The sequence below is a fragment of the Motacilla alba genome, chromosome 3 (assembly GCF_015832195.1).
Source record: "Motacilla alba alba isolate MOTALB_02 chromosome 3, Motacilla_alba_V1.0_pri, whole genome shotgun sequence".
NCBI lineage: Eukaryota > Metazoa > Chordata > Aves > Passeriformes > Motacillidae > Motacilla > Motacilla alba.
In genome coordinates, this window is record NC_052018.1 from 70313628 (window position 1) to 70329940 (window position 16313).

A 16313-nucleotide genomic window follows, 5' to 3' on the forward strand; every position below is an offset into this window, starting at 1 on the left:
ACTAAGCAACTAGGAATGTGTACAAACCCAGTAAAACCAAAATGCAAAATTATTGTAAAATTACTCCTGGAATTTGAAAAACCTGACACAGTTACTCCATCTTTTGGGTGCATTTGCAATGTTTTACTAAGGTACATATATTGCCCCAAACCTGGAAGTCTTATCTAAAATGTACTACAAATTACTTTAGCCATGACTTTTAGACTGACTTATTTTTAGAGGTAATAGTCACTTCTCATAGACTGAGATTTTTGGAAATGGAGATCTCTATGACCAGCAGTATACTGTGCTCTTTTTTTTTTCATATTCTCCAAACATAAATGTATATAGTTAAAGGAAGGTATTAAAATGAATATTTATTTATGTCAGTGTTTCATTAGATCCCTACTTCTGATCATTACAATTCAATGAGGAGCTGACTACTTATTTATTTTATCATTTCAATGAAGTAAATGAAGCAGAAGCTAAGTGTATAACCATTAGCAGAATGCACTTGTCCAAGGGCTGCACACTGGACAGTTTTCAACACAAGTGTGATGAAAAATCAACACAGATTAATGATTATAATTTCCATATGGTCACTGTTCTGTTACCTAAAGGCATAAATATCTCACCTGTAGTTACAGATTATTCACTGGCAGGAACACTCTCTTTTTCCTTCCAGGAGTACCATTAATCAATTTGTTAATACTGAAGACTCATCTAAATCAGCACTACAGCTAAAATTTTTTAATTGTTTTTAAACTTTATATCACAACATCAAATGAGAGCTATGCATTAACACAAGGAAGAACTGACAAAGCTGTATCAATTTAAAAGCATCTATAAATCTGCACTGAGAATTTATAATTATCTCTGAGACAATCCAGCTGATTGTCACTTGATTTAGAACAGACCTGTGTTCTTCTAAAAATTCTTGAAAAGCCTGTAGTACTCATTAGCATTTTCTGATGTAGAAGTCAAAAATATCTTATAGAAAATTTAGGCTCAGGAAAAAATATTTTATTTGGTTCCTTGAATTGCTCACATGAAAGGAAAAATAATAATTTACCTTAAAATCTATTGAAATTAGATATTCTAAGGTCATAACTTTGCCAAAAATCTATTTTTTCCTTTTAGTATTTCCTGCAATTTATTTCCAAATTGTTGTACAGCTTGAAAAAGCTTTAATCTGAGCCATGTTTTCTTCAGATTTTGAGTTTTCAGACAGCAAGCCTGTAACAAGGCCTTTGCCATGTGTGACTTGCCATTCATTTCACCACTTAGCATCCCCAAATCAACTCTGCAGATCAGCAGGTTAATAATTAAAAGCTACCATTCATAAGATAAACATGACAGGGAGAGGAGGAAATCTGCAACAGGCCTGGCAGGACAATAAAACAAAGTGTTCTATTGGCTAGTTCAAGGCCCTGCTTCAAACAATGAAAAAACGTCTCTTCAGGTAAAACACAAAACCCAGTTAACAGACTCTTTGCCTACATTTTGATTGCTGGATCATCCACAGAAGCATAGTCAAATGCAGACCAGCCTAAGAAATGAACCTGACAGGAAAGGTTTGCTTTGGGTGTTTAGATCTTTTAACTGATGCCTCTGATGACCCAAAGACTGCTCAGGTTGAAGCTGTATGAGAAACTGCCATGTTTCAAAACACTGTCACTGGAAAATATTGCCCCCAGCATACATTTACTCAGAATACCAAAATAAAGGTAATTTTCTTCTTAAAATCTTCACTTTCTTAAAATCACTGATCACTATGATTTCTTCTGTATCAAATATAATGAAACCAATTTAAATTTAGCATCCATGGTCTTTCTTTTCCACCATCTCAGTCTACTTGTCTGTCTTTGACAGCTGGTATGTACCAGTGCCAGCTTCAGCTACCTTCTGTTACAACTGGAGTCAGAAGCTTTGCTATTCCGCCTCGTTTTCCACAGCTTCTTGACTCATTTCTGTCCACCTGTCATCTAACCTTATGGGATGGCCTTAGGTTACACGGATCATCTTGGCTCTGCAATGCACTGAAATGTTGGCCCAAGATGCTCTTAACCATTTTCAGAACAGTTACATGAGGTTTGTTTTTTTTCTACTATTAATAAGAGAGTAAATATCTGTGGTTAGAATAATGGAATTCTCATTTTAGCTTTTTCTTCCTTAACTGAGAAAACTGACCTTACTTAACAGTTTCCTCTTTACAGAGCTACCTAAATTAATGCCCAGTTTGCTAGCTGACAAATGATCATTATTCACAGAATGGAGAGGAGAAGTCTGATTGTCAGTTTGACGTTGATTTTTTTTATTTTTAATATAAAATGCCTTTTACTTAGCTGGTTAGTTTGACACTTACACGTAATTCCAATTTTATATAACTCTCGGAATTTTTGATTGTAGCCTTCTCCTGGCACATAGTCTCCAAGACCAATGGTGCTCAGGGAAATGAAACAAAAATAAAAGGACTCCAAAAAATTCCAGTCGTCTTCCAGGACAGAAAATATTGCTGCTGGGATTAAGAAGAAGCAGGAGACAGTGATGAAGCCGAGGACCATAGCATGGATGATTGCAACGACCTGCTTGGAGAAGCCCCAGCGGATGTGGAAGTAGAGTACTGGGCGCCTGGTGACATACACAATGATGCGCTGCACCACGGCCGTCAGGAACAGCAGCGTGAACGGGATCCCGATCACCGAGTAGATGATGCAGAAGGCCTTTCCCCCATCAGACAAAGGCACTGTGTGTCCATAACCTGCAACAAAGCACAACAGGCATGGATTGAGTGAAAGTTAGGAGCTCAGCTGCCAGTCTGATATTGGCCGTCTGATATATAGAGTGAGAAGAATAAGATGCACTATCAGTAATTCTGAATTCTGCTACTCTTGACAAATGCTGTTCAAAGGTCTGTTTTAAGCAGGCAAACAAAACTCAGTACTACTCACGAGCAAGTAAACCCAAATATTTTTATAATTCAAAATTGTCATCATCATTGTATAAATGCTTATTTCAGAGAAAGAAGAAAGGCCTAGTCAGGAGTGGAAGCTTAATGCCAGGAAATTTGTATTTGATTCTGGGTTTTCCTGCTGAACTTTTTTATTTAGTTTTACAAAGTGATGTAACTTTTCTACCTACCTTGTGCACTGGAATACTACATACTTCAGAAAAATGTTCCTACATCTACAGAAGTAACACACTCTAACACCTTTTGTGAAAATCAATTAAATTACATAGAAGTTCTATAATCGACATTCAAAGCTATCTAATTCCATGCCTCCACAGATTATAATCCATCAAAAGGTATCTAAAAGCAGAACAAACATTTTTCTCAGCAAAACTCCATGGATCTAGCCACTGTGGCTAGATTTCTGCCTCACCATTTACACACCAGGAGGATGAATAGTGCTGCGTCCAGAGTACAGGAATGGATCCCCTGCTGTAGGGGCTGATGACAGCCAGCAATCCAATGTCACAAACCTGTGCAATTGTACCCAGGGCAAGTGGCTACGCTGCCAAAGGACACTCTGACAGACAGCATTTGGTTCTACATCTAAGTCATCATCACAGAAGGGAACAGTAAATCCAACATAAACCAGGAATGCTTCCTTCTGTTTGCCAAGCAAGAAAAGAAAAAAACAAAAAAAAAGTATTTTGTTTTCACTGCAGCTAGGAAAAGGAAATCTCTTTAAATTTAGTCTGGGCAGCCTTTACACCGATATCAAACCAAGCAAGTGCACAGAGGCCCCTACCAATTCTGCACCCCCAGATCAGCCAGCTCATTTGGATTATATTACTGCTGAACAGCAAGGCATTTTCCAGAGCTACTGCAACTAGCTATCTTGAGCAGTCCACACAGTGAATTCAGGGTTATGCTGCTTCTGATTTCTGAACTGCACTCTGCACCACCCCAGTCTGCCCAGTGCAGCACTAGACCGGGCAGATGTTCCATGAGGCCTCCAGGGAACTCCATGACTGCTCTCCTGTGAAACTGGCTGTTCTGCAAGTCCCTTCAAGTTTTATACGAACAAAAGAGATTTCTTCTCTACTTTGATGGATATAATAATAGAATCATCGCTTTTTAAGTTTTCCAGAGGAGTAAATAAAAAATAACATTTCCTTTTCTTAAGATGTGTAAAGACACTTCCAGACAATGAGAGACAGGCAAAACATCTTATCACTAAAATGTTCAAAGTCTTGTAGAAGAAACACGTGAGGTAACTTCTCCGTGTTAGCTAACCCAACACGAAATTTCAGTTGTACTTGACTTTTAATGATACTATGAATAATTTACCCAAGCTCAGTCTTTTGAGCCCTGGTAAATTGTATTAATTAATGGCTTTTTTTCCTGCTCACCTTCTGTTTGCTTTATCTGCTTTGAGATAAGAGGATCAGAACTGCACAGAGCAGTTCAATCAGATTTATGAAATTGTAGGCAAGTATTCTACTCTGTGCCTAATAACGCTGCTGGTTTGACTGGCATTTCTGACTACTGCCAAGCTGAGGCTTTCTTGGCCCTATCAGAACGCTTGGATCTTACATCCACCAGGGCATATCCCATTACTTAATGTCTGAAACTATGACTGAGCATGATTTTATCCACACTCATTTTCATGTGACACTTTACTGCCCAGTTGCCATGCGGCTCTTCCATCATCCTTACTGCCTTAATTAATGTTGTGTATTTAGTAAACTTCATTGCTTCCCTCTTCCAGGTCATTCAGGAATAAGTCAAACAGCACAAGCCCAACACAGTTCTACAAGGAACATCACCTGTGACAATCCCTAGGGGAATGAACAAACCAGTCCTTCAAGAACCAACCCTTTCTCCTACTCTGTTCGCTACCTTTACATATCTCAGGCTATGGCAAGTGGGGAAGAAAAGGATTTCTGTTTTTTCCCAGTATGCGACTGCTTTTACGTAACTTTCCTTGACAATCTTAAGTGTCAAGAAAGTTGCCTATAATCTTAGTTATCACTGTACAAAAGTCATTAAAACACCCCAAACCAACACAGCTACACTCTAAAAGAGAGGAAATTACAGATCCAAGGCCCAAGATACTCCACTGTCTGCTTTCAGACGCTTGTGCTCTATTGCCTCCCATCTCTGCCCCTGCACCTGATTGTATTTCGTGCTTTGTCCTCTTCAGGGAGGTGCGTGTGCCCGGTCTAGTGTCCATTTGCCTTTTTCAGTGGAAATCACCATGATCAGAAGCATTACAGTTGCAAGCCTAAGGTATTCTTTTTGCTATGAGAAAAGGATGCTCACCAAAAGAGCACTACTTATGAAGGTATTTTTTTATTCTATCAAGGGCACTTGCTATGGTTGACCAGAATTAAATCATCAATGCAGCCTGTCTGATAACTGTATTACTGATTTAAAGAAAATAAAATTTATTGAATGCTATATTTTCATATTGTATAATGAAAAGATCAGATAATAATCACCCATTTAAAAGCATTGATCATTGAAAAATCAAACCCTCAGAAAACCTGGCCAAGCACTGCTACTCACAGTGACACTAGAGATAAAGGATATCACCCTAAAAATAATAAAAAAAAAAGGAAAAGAATGCATCCAAGACGAGCAGAAAGCAGAATTTGCCAAATAAGTAAGACTAGTATCTATGTAGCTCAATGTCTTGAGATAGACTATACTGGATTGATTACACAAAGAGTAAAACTCCACAAGATGATGACAGTTGAGTTTCATTTCTGTTCACATGTGGGGATTTTTTCCTTAAAAATCTATTATGGCTTGGAAGATGTCTACTATTATATATTATATTATTATATAAATATAGAAAATATCAGTTCTGATGTAATTCTGAAGGTTGTTACAAAAATAAAAACATACAAAAGTGTTTATTTTTAGAAATAATTTTAAATACTTATATCTTTTTACATTTACTTTGGTGATGAGTTATACATGTCAATGATGTATTCAATAAAAAATTTTCTTCTTGCTGTACTTCAAGTTAGTCTTCTGCTCTTACATCTTTCTAAAAAGGCTCAGTCATGACTTTTCTACACTTCTCAGTATGTTGTATCCCTCTTGTGCAAGTTCCTCTTGAAGTTATTTTGTTTTCTGTCTCAGCTGTGACTAATTGCTCCTGTTAGACCACTCTGTAGGTAAATACATAGAATTGGCCATTACATTCCAGGTAAGATTTATTTTCTTCCCCCGTTTTTATACACACCATCACACTTTGTTTTCCAGAGTCTCCAGGTAGCTTCCAACAATGTCTCCTATTCATACTAGCCTGTATCTAGCACTGCCTTTGAGCATTTCTCACTCTTCCGTCCTCTGTTAGCTTGGCACTTGTTAGCAGTGGGTGTTTTTCCTTTTCATCCTTCTCAGACACTGCTTTGACCAATCTAAGCAGTTGTGTATCATCGCTGCTTTGTTTCTTTATAGCTGAGTGTCTCCTGTAGCTCATTAAGGAGCTCTTTGTGTTAAGAGGCAGTGGCTGCCTTACAGGTCTTTCAGGACCCCGAATTGAGCATTTAGTGCCAGAGTGCAGAGGCGCCATGGTTCTGTGTTGTAATAACCCAGCCTAGACTTCCACACAAATCCCCAGATGATGCCCCAAAGGGTGGATGTTTGAATGGTGGAGATGGATCTGACATCAAGTGAGGCAAGTAACAGGCAAACAGAACTGCTACAGCCCTCAGAAAGCTTCCCCCAGCCAGCCTCTCCCAGGCTATGGGGATGAAGCCTGGCAGATGTGCCAGGCTGCAGCACTGCCTCTCTCTTCCACTGCCTATTCATAGTTTAGAGGTATTACTCCTTCTACAACAGTTTTTGTCAAAAGTTTTGCTCCCTGTGGCCCCAGGTGACCTGCTGCAATGCCACCAGCCCTGTGCAGCACCCTGAGATTGTCAGGGCATGGAGAGGGTTATGTTAAGCACATCCAGTGTCCTCCCCAACACACCCATTCAGATGGCAGAATCACAGCACACAGCATAACACAGCAAGTGCGCTCATCCCTTTGCTGGTCTGAGTCAGTGTCCTTGAAGAGAAGTCAGACCTTTAAGCCAGCTCATAATCTCAAAATGCCCCAATAAATTAAGTGCATCATGTACTATGTATTTTTAAGTTATGCAAAAATCTTTAATTCATCCCAAGCAGAACATGATTCACTGGAGTATGATGAAGATGGTCAATGATAATATTTACATAATTTCTAGACTTTCATTTTAAAAGCCTTTGACGTTTTCCACTGTGTTTAACAGTAAAATACATCCTTCTTCACAGCTGGTCTATTATCTTCCAAGATGAAAAGGAAATGTCCGGTGATGGTAGATCTCTGCGGTAAGAGAAAGCACCTTGGTTGCTGCTATGCTCTACCTTGCAATAGAAAAGAATAGTTTAAGACCTAGTTTTATTAAGAAAGATGTATCTCATTGTTAAACTTATTGTGCTACCAAACTGGAAACACTTTGGAAAAGTACCCTAACACTGTTTTGCTAAACAAATCAGAGAACTTGGATTTCTAGCCAGGCTGGAATACGGCACTGTACACTGCGGAAATGAGGAGGAAAAATTCCACTGTGACAAGTATTTTTAAGCAGAGGAAATCCATTTGGAAATTACATTTTGCTATCTCCTCAGTTGAGTTAATGAAACTGATTTTGTGTGTATTAGAAGAGGGAAGAGGAAGAAGTGATGTAAACCAAAATTTATGAAATAATCTCGGAGAGGAGAGGAAAAAGAGAGAAGAAAAGAGAAGAAAAGAGAAGAAAAGAGAAGAAAAGAGAAGAAAAGAGAAGAAAAGAGAAGAAAAGAGAAGAAAAGAGAAGAAAAGAGAAGAAAAGAGAAGAAAAGAGAAGAAAAGAGAAGAAAAGAGAAGAAAAGAGAAGAAAAGAGAAGAAAAGAGAAGAAAAACTATTTGTTTTAAAGCTAGTCCATTTCACTAACAAAAGCTTACTATGCAGCTCTCAAAGACTTGCACTGGCACAATTAGAGACGCGACGAAGGGTGTGGTGGAAACCTCTTAAACCAGTTTTGCCACTAAAGAAAACAGTCATTAGGTTCATTCTCACAACGCACCAGCAAACGTGATTTAAAAGTGATTTAGACTTCAAGCTGAGGTGATTTAGTATGGTGCTGATCCCACTCTCTTCAATAATAATACACCCCTCAAACCTCACTAGAATAAAAGTAGTAAACCAATATTGAAATTAATGTAATCATGAAGATTGCATCTTCTTCACAGCAATATCTCACCTAATCACTTCTCAGAATAGAATTGTTTTGTTTTGCCGATTTCTAGAGTCAAGAGGCTTCTTCCAAAAGTACAAACCAAACAACCAAAACTCCAAAGAGGTTCCAACACACTGATTCACATGCATCTCCTATGTGGTGTTGATTCCTTCTGAGGCTGTTCTCTGCTGCCACTAGTTATCAAAGCCAAAAACTGCTAATTCCTCAATGTCCTGCAGCTATGTTTGGGCCATGGAAAGGACTGTGTTCACATAATCAACTCACAAATGTCACCTGCTGCACCAAGAAAAGATGAAATGGCTTTTAACACAGTCAGTTTAGTAATAAATACTAAATACTAAATGAATACTCATATGAGCAATTTGGCTGTCAGAAATATCCGAACCAAAGAAAAAAGGCATGGATATATTTGCTTCTGTGGTCAAAGCCAGTTTCAAAACCAGTGTCTACCAGAACAGCTGTATGTCAGAACATTTTTCTTGCAAAGCATTCAAAATCTGCCTTGTCTGTTCCTGCTCAAGAAGCAATATTTCACCTGCCCAAAGAAACTGCATCCACAGATGCTGGGAAAGGGGGACGCTAATGAAACAAGCTGGGAAGAACGTCTGTATGAGGACAAGGGATACTTTCACACTTTATTCATATTAATATGACGAAGAACAGGTCGATCTACAGTCTTATGTTTGGTATTGTTTAAACTGCCTGTGGATTTGTACCAGTAGCAAACCACTGATGTTCACTTCCTGTTCTTATACATACTGCGTGAGCTTAAATAACTGGTGTGAAAACGGGTTTACTGTTTATGGACATGCAACATATCCTCATTCAGAAATCATGGTGATCAGTAATAATAATAAAAAAATCCAAAATATGCTGGAAGCAAGAGTAGTAATACTTCCAATTTCCTACTGAGTGTGTTCTTAGTTGACTGAAAAGCCTTCCTGCAATAAGCCCATCCCACCTCTGACTTCCCGGGGAGCACTACGTGAAGAGACAACAAAGGCTCTCATTGACTGGGACCTTTGAACAGAGTGGCACTTCTGGTGGAAAATAATTACCCACATAAAAATACATTAAAAATTTATCGAATAATTTGAGTATATAAGATTTTTAGATAAATGTAGTAAGCCCACAGAATTTAACATATAAATATTTAAAACTAAATTAAAACTAATGTGAAAGTATTTTAGGTATCCTGTAATAATTCAGTTATTTAATACTTATTGCGCTACCAAAGCAGAATGAAAATATTTTCTTGTCCTCAAAATTTTCAGCTTAAGTAAAAAAATACTAGCCAGCCAGTGAACATGAATGGGAAGGTGGAAAAGAATGATCTGACAGTGTGCAACACAGCAGCATCCATAGGCCACCTGCAATATGACTCCCTAACCTACTCTTTCAGGTATTCATATGCACTGGTGAGCTCCCCACCAAACCTTTCTTCTCCAGGCTCAGCAGTCCCAGTCTCTCCCAACCATCACAGCAGAGATGTTCCAGTCCCTTCATCCCTTAGTAGCTCTTGGATGGACTCTCCAGTAGCTCCCCGTTTTTTTTGCACTGAGGGGTGCAGAACTGGAGCCAGCCCTTCAGGAGTGGCCTCTCCAGTGCTGAGTAGAGGGGAAGGACATCTCCCTCAGCCTGCTGGCAGCACTCCTGGGGCAGCCCAGGACAATATCAGCTCTCTCTGCCATCTGGGCATGCTGCTGGCTCACCTGCCCCCTGTAATTGTGCAATGAAAACTGAAAGTGCTTTAAGTCTCTTCAAATGAGTGAAACAAGTAGGATCAGAATAAGGCCATACATTATGCATCTGTTAATTTTCTTAACTAGAGAAAAATTACTGAACCATTTATTTACAACAAGAAGTCCTGTATCTTTTTTGCTATTGTAAGATCATTTACATTTTTCTAGAGAGACACATGCTGTCATTCAATCAGCAAGAGAAAATCTGCAGTCAGTGCAGGAGGATTCCTGGGCACTGCATATTTATAGATGGTAATTTACTATTCAAAACATGATAATTTTTGATACTCTTCACAAACCAGCAAGGCAGCAGGAGAAATTGTAAGATGCTATGATAAAGCAAATGTTTTTGTGTTGGGCTTGTGAGCAAAACTTTAAAACATTAAAATAGTTTGGTTGCAACAGGAGCTTAGCTCTTATACCTGAATGTCAAGAAAAAAGTAGTATTTGATCATATTACTTAAGAGATCAGATATCTGCCAATTCCTGCCCAAAATCAATTATTCTGACCACTGGAATACAAAGTACAGGCATAGGAAAAAAAAAGGCACAAAAAAAATTGCATGGTCACCTTGTTAACATTAGTATTATAGCACAATAAGTGCTGATCCATAGTGTAGAATACTTGGTAGCACATTCCTAAATTCAAGATTATATTTAGGGAAGCCAGGGTTTACTTCAGATTTGCTCTACTCTGTTCACAAAGACTGTAAGCCCAATAATAGCTGAGGTACTCTTTTCTGCTTCAGGTTGTTTAATTAAAAAGAAGTCCACTCTACATGCTCCAAAACTGTTCTACAAGCATGAACCAAAGCAGGAAGTCAAAATGATCTGTAGTGCACTCTTGATCTGAACCCCAGCACAGGGCCAAGAAATAGGCAGACTTTCAGATGCCTTCAGAATTTGAAGCTGAATTCAGTGCTTCCCTAGCATCAGCTCCTCCAATGGTATTCCACAGCAGAGCTATGCCGGACTGGCTGAATTTCACAGCTCCCCATGCTTCCCTGATGGGCTCCAGATTTTTGGAGGAAAGACTTTCAGTTATCGTTTCTGAATTTCCATCATAGCTAAATAAGATGAACAACAACAGTACTAAAGGTCTGTGAGGCTATCTGAACCCCAGGTCACTTGATAACGCACAAGGACGCTCTATTAATTAAAGGGAAACTGAATACAACTCTGAGCCAAACCAAACAAATGATAGTATCTCCTAACTCTCATTTTCTGTCATCAGAAAGATTATCCATGTCTCTCTCACACCACCACGCAAGGCAAGGCACACCTACAGTCTGATGGGAATTGCAAATGGCAGCAAGCTGTACCATTTTGCCCATTTACACTCACTGCTGTTTTAGACAGTATTTGCCCATAGCAAGTAAGTGAAAAACATCACAACCCTACAGCAGTGATGCTAATGATGAAGTGATTCCCATATCAACAGTTGTGTGTGGGGGGTGTGTACAAGGAAGGACTTGTTACTACAGCAGCACAACAGCAGATGGAATCCACTGCGAGACGTAAGTACAGAAATCAGTATCTCCCCCCATATCTGAGATGATTATTATGAGTGTTTGGTGCAGTATTATCTCTTCTCAACAAAAGTATCAGGGGGAAACACAACTCAAAAGACAGTAACTTTAACTGGAAAATGATAGCACTCTTTCCTGCCACCACCCAACACCGGGTCTTGCTCATCCTGCCTGTACAGATGATGTATGACCCAAATGGGTATTATTAACCCAAGGGAACTGTTACACCCTTCCAGTAGAGTCTACATGAAAACGCACATTCCTTGCCACCAGAAAGATGCCTACTGTGTGTGAGACAGGGCTCCAGGTGAGGCACATTCACCATTCTGGGGCTAGTAAATATGCCTGTATAAAAAACATGTTCCCTGCAGGAAGAGATTATGCTCTCCAGGCACTCAGGAGGCAAAGCTTTCCCACTTTCCCTGCAAGAGAAGATTTTTTCAAACCCTGCCTGTCAGCTACATGGCTCCCATCAGACTGCCTGTAGAGAAAACCCTTTTTGTTGGGACATGCTAAACTTCCAGCCTGTCATGCAGTCTGTGGGGCTGGACCCATAATCCCACAGAGCCCTGACAACTTCAGTAATGTTTTTTGGATGTGTCATTATGTGCTTCACAGGGCTCCAGGGCAGGAGCAAAGACTAAATGCAAGTGGCTTCGGCAGGCAGAGGTCTGCTAAACCTCTGTGCCAAAGTATTCAGGCCTTACTTCTATCACAGATGATAGTCAAGAGTATGCATGAATTTCATGCATTTTGCCATTTGGGTTTGTGTTTCTTTTTCTTTTTTCTTTCTTTTTTTTTTTTTTAATTTATTTATTTTTTTATTTAAGCTTGAAGTCTTTATACTGGAAATTGGTTCCTCTTAGTGTCATCCTGTATTTAAGATCCTGTAAGGGTTTAGCTGCAATCCAACCAGAACCCATCTGGTGTTGGACTATTTTTCCCCCACAGAACTCTTAATAACGGCACATTTCTAGAAACCTATCCAAAACACAAACATCACATCTTTAGATCTGCCTCTAGCAAAGATTTAGCATAAATAAACAAACTCTTATCTTGTTTCAACAATTCTTTTCTGTTATCTCACATTCATTTTCCAATGGAGAAAGAAGTAAAAATTACAAAAGTCTGTTGAATAAAATTCAACCAACAGGTCAAAAGCAAGGTGAGACTTCCTGAGGGCTCCTCTGAGAACTCAGCCAGAAAAATTCCAATTATTCTTTTATTGGTTTACTGGCCTGCTAGGCAACAGATGGTCAAAAATCTGTATCAAAATAGGGGCTCCAACAGACTACTTTATTATTAAGGTTTCCTAATAGAACAAACTACCTAAGGCTCAGAAACTTAAATCTGCTAAAAGAGAAATGTGAGTGAGTTTTATTAGGAAAGTTTAACTTGTAGTCCTCTGAAACATTAGAAAACAAGATGAGTTTTTTTTGCACTGGAATGTTCAGCAATATGTGTGCAGCAGCATCCCCATAATAATGGATTTTTAAAGCCACTGATCATCAAGATTAACAAGCAATCAAAGAAACAAGTTCTTTAAAAACCTTCCTAAGAACTTCAATACCAACTTCAAGGTATTGAAAGGGGTTGTTGTGGTTTAAGCCCAGATGGCAACTAAATATCATACAGCTGTTTGCTCACTCCTCCCTCATGGTGGGGAGGAGAATTAGGAATGGAAAGTAAAACTTATGGGTTAAGATAATAAATTTTAGCAATTGAAACAAAGTAAAATGCAATAATAACTATAATATTGACAATAATTATAATGAAAAGGAGAATGAAAGGAATAAAAGCCAAGACAGACAAAAGAAGCACGCGCAATTGCTCATCACCTGCTGGCTGATGTCCATGCCATCCCCATGCAGCAAATGGCCTCTACCAGCCAACTTCCCCCAGTTCATACACTGGGCATGATGTTCTATGGTATGGAATATCTCTTTAGACAATTTAGGTCAGGTGCCCTGGCCATGAGCCCTCACAGCTTCTTGTGCACCCACACTCTGGTAGATCATGGGAAACTGAAAAGTCCTTGACTTGGGGTAAGCACTACTGAGCAACAACTAAAATTTCAGTGTGTTTTCAAACATATTCTCATAGTCAATACTGAACAGAGCACTGTACCAGCTACTAGGAAGAAAATGAATTCTATCCGAGCTGAAACCAGGGCAGGGTACAAGCCTTTTTACAGTTCTTCCAGAGGTTCACATCCTGAAATAGTCAAAGTAGGACAAAAAAAAACTTAACATGGACAATGTTTTGGCAGTGAGAAAATGCCATTAATGATTAGTCTTAGCCAGTAGCTTGTCCACAATATTGATCTTCTCATTTCCCATGTTGATTCAGTAAAAAAAATATGGTGAGGACTTCACCTTGACTGCAGCACAGAAGTGGTATATCTCACACAACAGATTTTACACATCCAGATTTTGTCTGTAATTCTAGAAGTCTGCATTTATGGAAAAATTCCTTTTAGCAGCTAAGACACATTTAGCATCTAACTGGCAGTGAAGCTCAGAGGACACACACTTTCTGAACAGACTGATAGAAGATGGATCTTTCTTTTTACAGAAAAGTCTGGAACCATGGATTCATTCCATGCTGCAACTTTGTCTTTCCACAGCCCCTCTAATTTTAATGTAACAGGTTTTCAAGTTCTGTCAATTACCCAAGCTTTCTACCACTTGAAAGACCTTGCGTACACATGGTATACCACAGGGATGTGCCAGGTGCTGCAGCTGAACCCGGCACCTGTGCACTGTAGTGCTCTGCTTGAAGCCTGGTACAGTTCACTAGAAAAGAGATTTCTAAAAATTTATAATTCACACCTGTTACCATCCCAAATGCACCCTGGGATGTGTCAAAAGCTTTGAATGTGTTGCAGTGGCACTTACTGCAGTGTTTTAATCACATATTCAGTTACTGAAGAATACCTAGCTAGTCTTGCAAACTTAATTTCTCGCACTGAAATGAGCCACAGTTTTTCTTCCTACCATCTGAAAATAAAAAGAAATTACCAGCTGCAAATTAGTAGGCTTTCCACCTCCACTTTGAAACAAAGATTGCTTTATTGCACCATCAGAAATTACAGAGCATGAAAACAGTGAAGGAAACTCGTATTGTGGGCAGTAAGAAATTATCACACAACATTAAAAATTAGGCCATTTCATGCTGTGGAGTTAAAATCAAATATGTAAGCAGCATCTTTGCATTAAAATGCAAACTCACGTAGAAGAAAGCGTTATCTACTAGATGCAGCAGGGGAATAGGAATATTTACTTCTAATCTTGTTATTGATTTGACATCTGGAACTCAGGGAAATTACAAGCATCAACTCCCTTGTTTGGCAGAGAAAGACACATAGTCTTTGCCTATTTTTGTAAGATATTTCAGTATTTTATGTATAAGTCAGTCAGTCACCATAATATATTTGAATGTGGATAAATCCTATTACTGTCTTCTGTTTCAATAGCTATTTCTCAGAAACATGAAGATTTTAACAACACACAAAGCCAAACAGGAGCAAAACAATTTAACACAAATAGGAGAAAATCACTAAAGCAACTAACAAAACCACACAGAACTGAAGTGCATCACGCTCCACTTTCATGCAAGCAAGTTCCATCTGGAATAATAAAGATAAATTATGAGACAATACTTACATAAGGACCAAAGCGAGATACTTTTACAGATGAGATGGCTTATTTAAAACTCTAAATCACAGTCCTAAATATGATGCTTGATGACACTCTCACATCTGAATACAGTCTAGCTGAATATGTTCACCATTTCAAGCTCAAAATAGAACACAAATTTGCAAAACTCAATGGGGAAATACTTCAACTGTTGTGAGAACTAGTTTACTGAACCATAAACAGATTTTACAGATACACTAGTCCTATTTAATTACTCACATGTTTAAGACATCCCACATAGAAAACAATAATCATGGGAAACACAAATTTGATTAGTTACACTGGAATAAGGACAAACAGGATAATCACAGCTGTACGTCCTATCACTAAATAAAGGGAAAGGAAAAGAACTGTGACTGCACATACTATTTATGTTCACAAGCAGATGAAATATAGAGGGTTTTTCTTATTTAGAAGAAGTTATTTAGAAATAAACAGGAATGTAGCATTTAGAAAGGTAAACTACATACACTAGACATTTAGCCATCAATATAAAGATACAGACAGAGCAACTTAAGCACCCTGTTGTTTTCAAAACCTGTATTGTCTGTTTAGACAAATGGCAATTTGTTTTAAAACAATGCACTTCACTTTGCTACAAAAATTTCTCTTGGTGGGATAGTTGATGATTCCAAAAATTCTTACAGCTATAGGATGATTTTCCTAGTGGAAATACATAATTCTACATAACTCTCAGGGCCAGATTAAGATAGCAGTGCATACAATGAAAGCAGACAACATTAAATCAGTATGACAATTCATCAAAAAATACTCCAGTTGCCCAGTCACAACTCTGGACTCACCAAGTCAGTCAAAGACCATCAACACTGACCAAAGATTTTGAGACTCTTTTCCTTAAATCCTTTTCCAGTATAGTAGCACACATATCAGAAATACACCAGAGAGAAATATTTTTATGATGGCATCTGAATTAACAAAAAGGAGCCCAGTTAAAATTCTTTCATATTTTAATCTTGTGTGAAATAATACTCCTTTACAGCCAGCAATTGTCAGATACATTATCAGTACAGGAAACACTTCCTTAGGTTACCAGCTCCCTTCTTATACCTGTTGTTGATTTGGATGTGCTTCTTTTATTCTTTCTGTGCTTCTACCATGTAGCTACATGAAATGC

The 16313-nt window shown here is 38.5% G+C and overlaps 1 protein-coding gene across 1 annotated transcript in view; it reads right to left on the bottom strand.

Moving 5' to 3' along the window:
* The window catches only part of KCNK1 (potassium two pore domain channel subfamily K member 1), a 31374-nt gene that overhangs the window by 3156 nt on the left and 11905 nt on the right, over positions 1-16313 (bottom strand). Inside the window, exon 2 of the mRNA XM_038132432.1 lies at positions 2345-2740. Within this exon, the coding sequence (XP_037988360.1) occupies positions 2345-2740 (396 nt within the window). The remainder of the gene's footprint in view (positions 1-2344; positions 2741-16313) is intronic.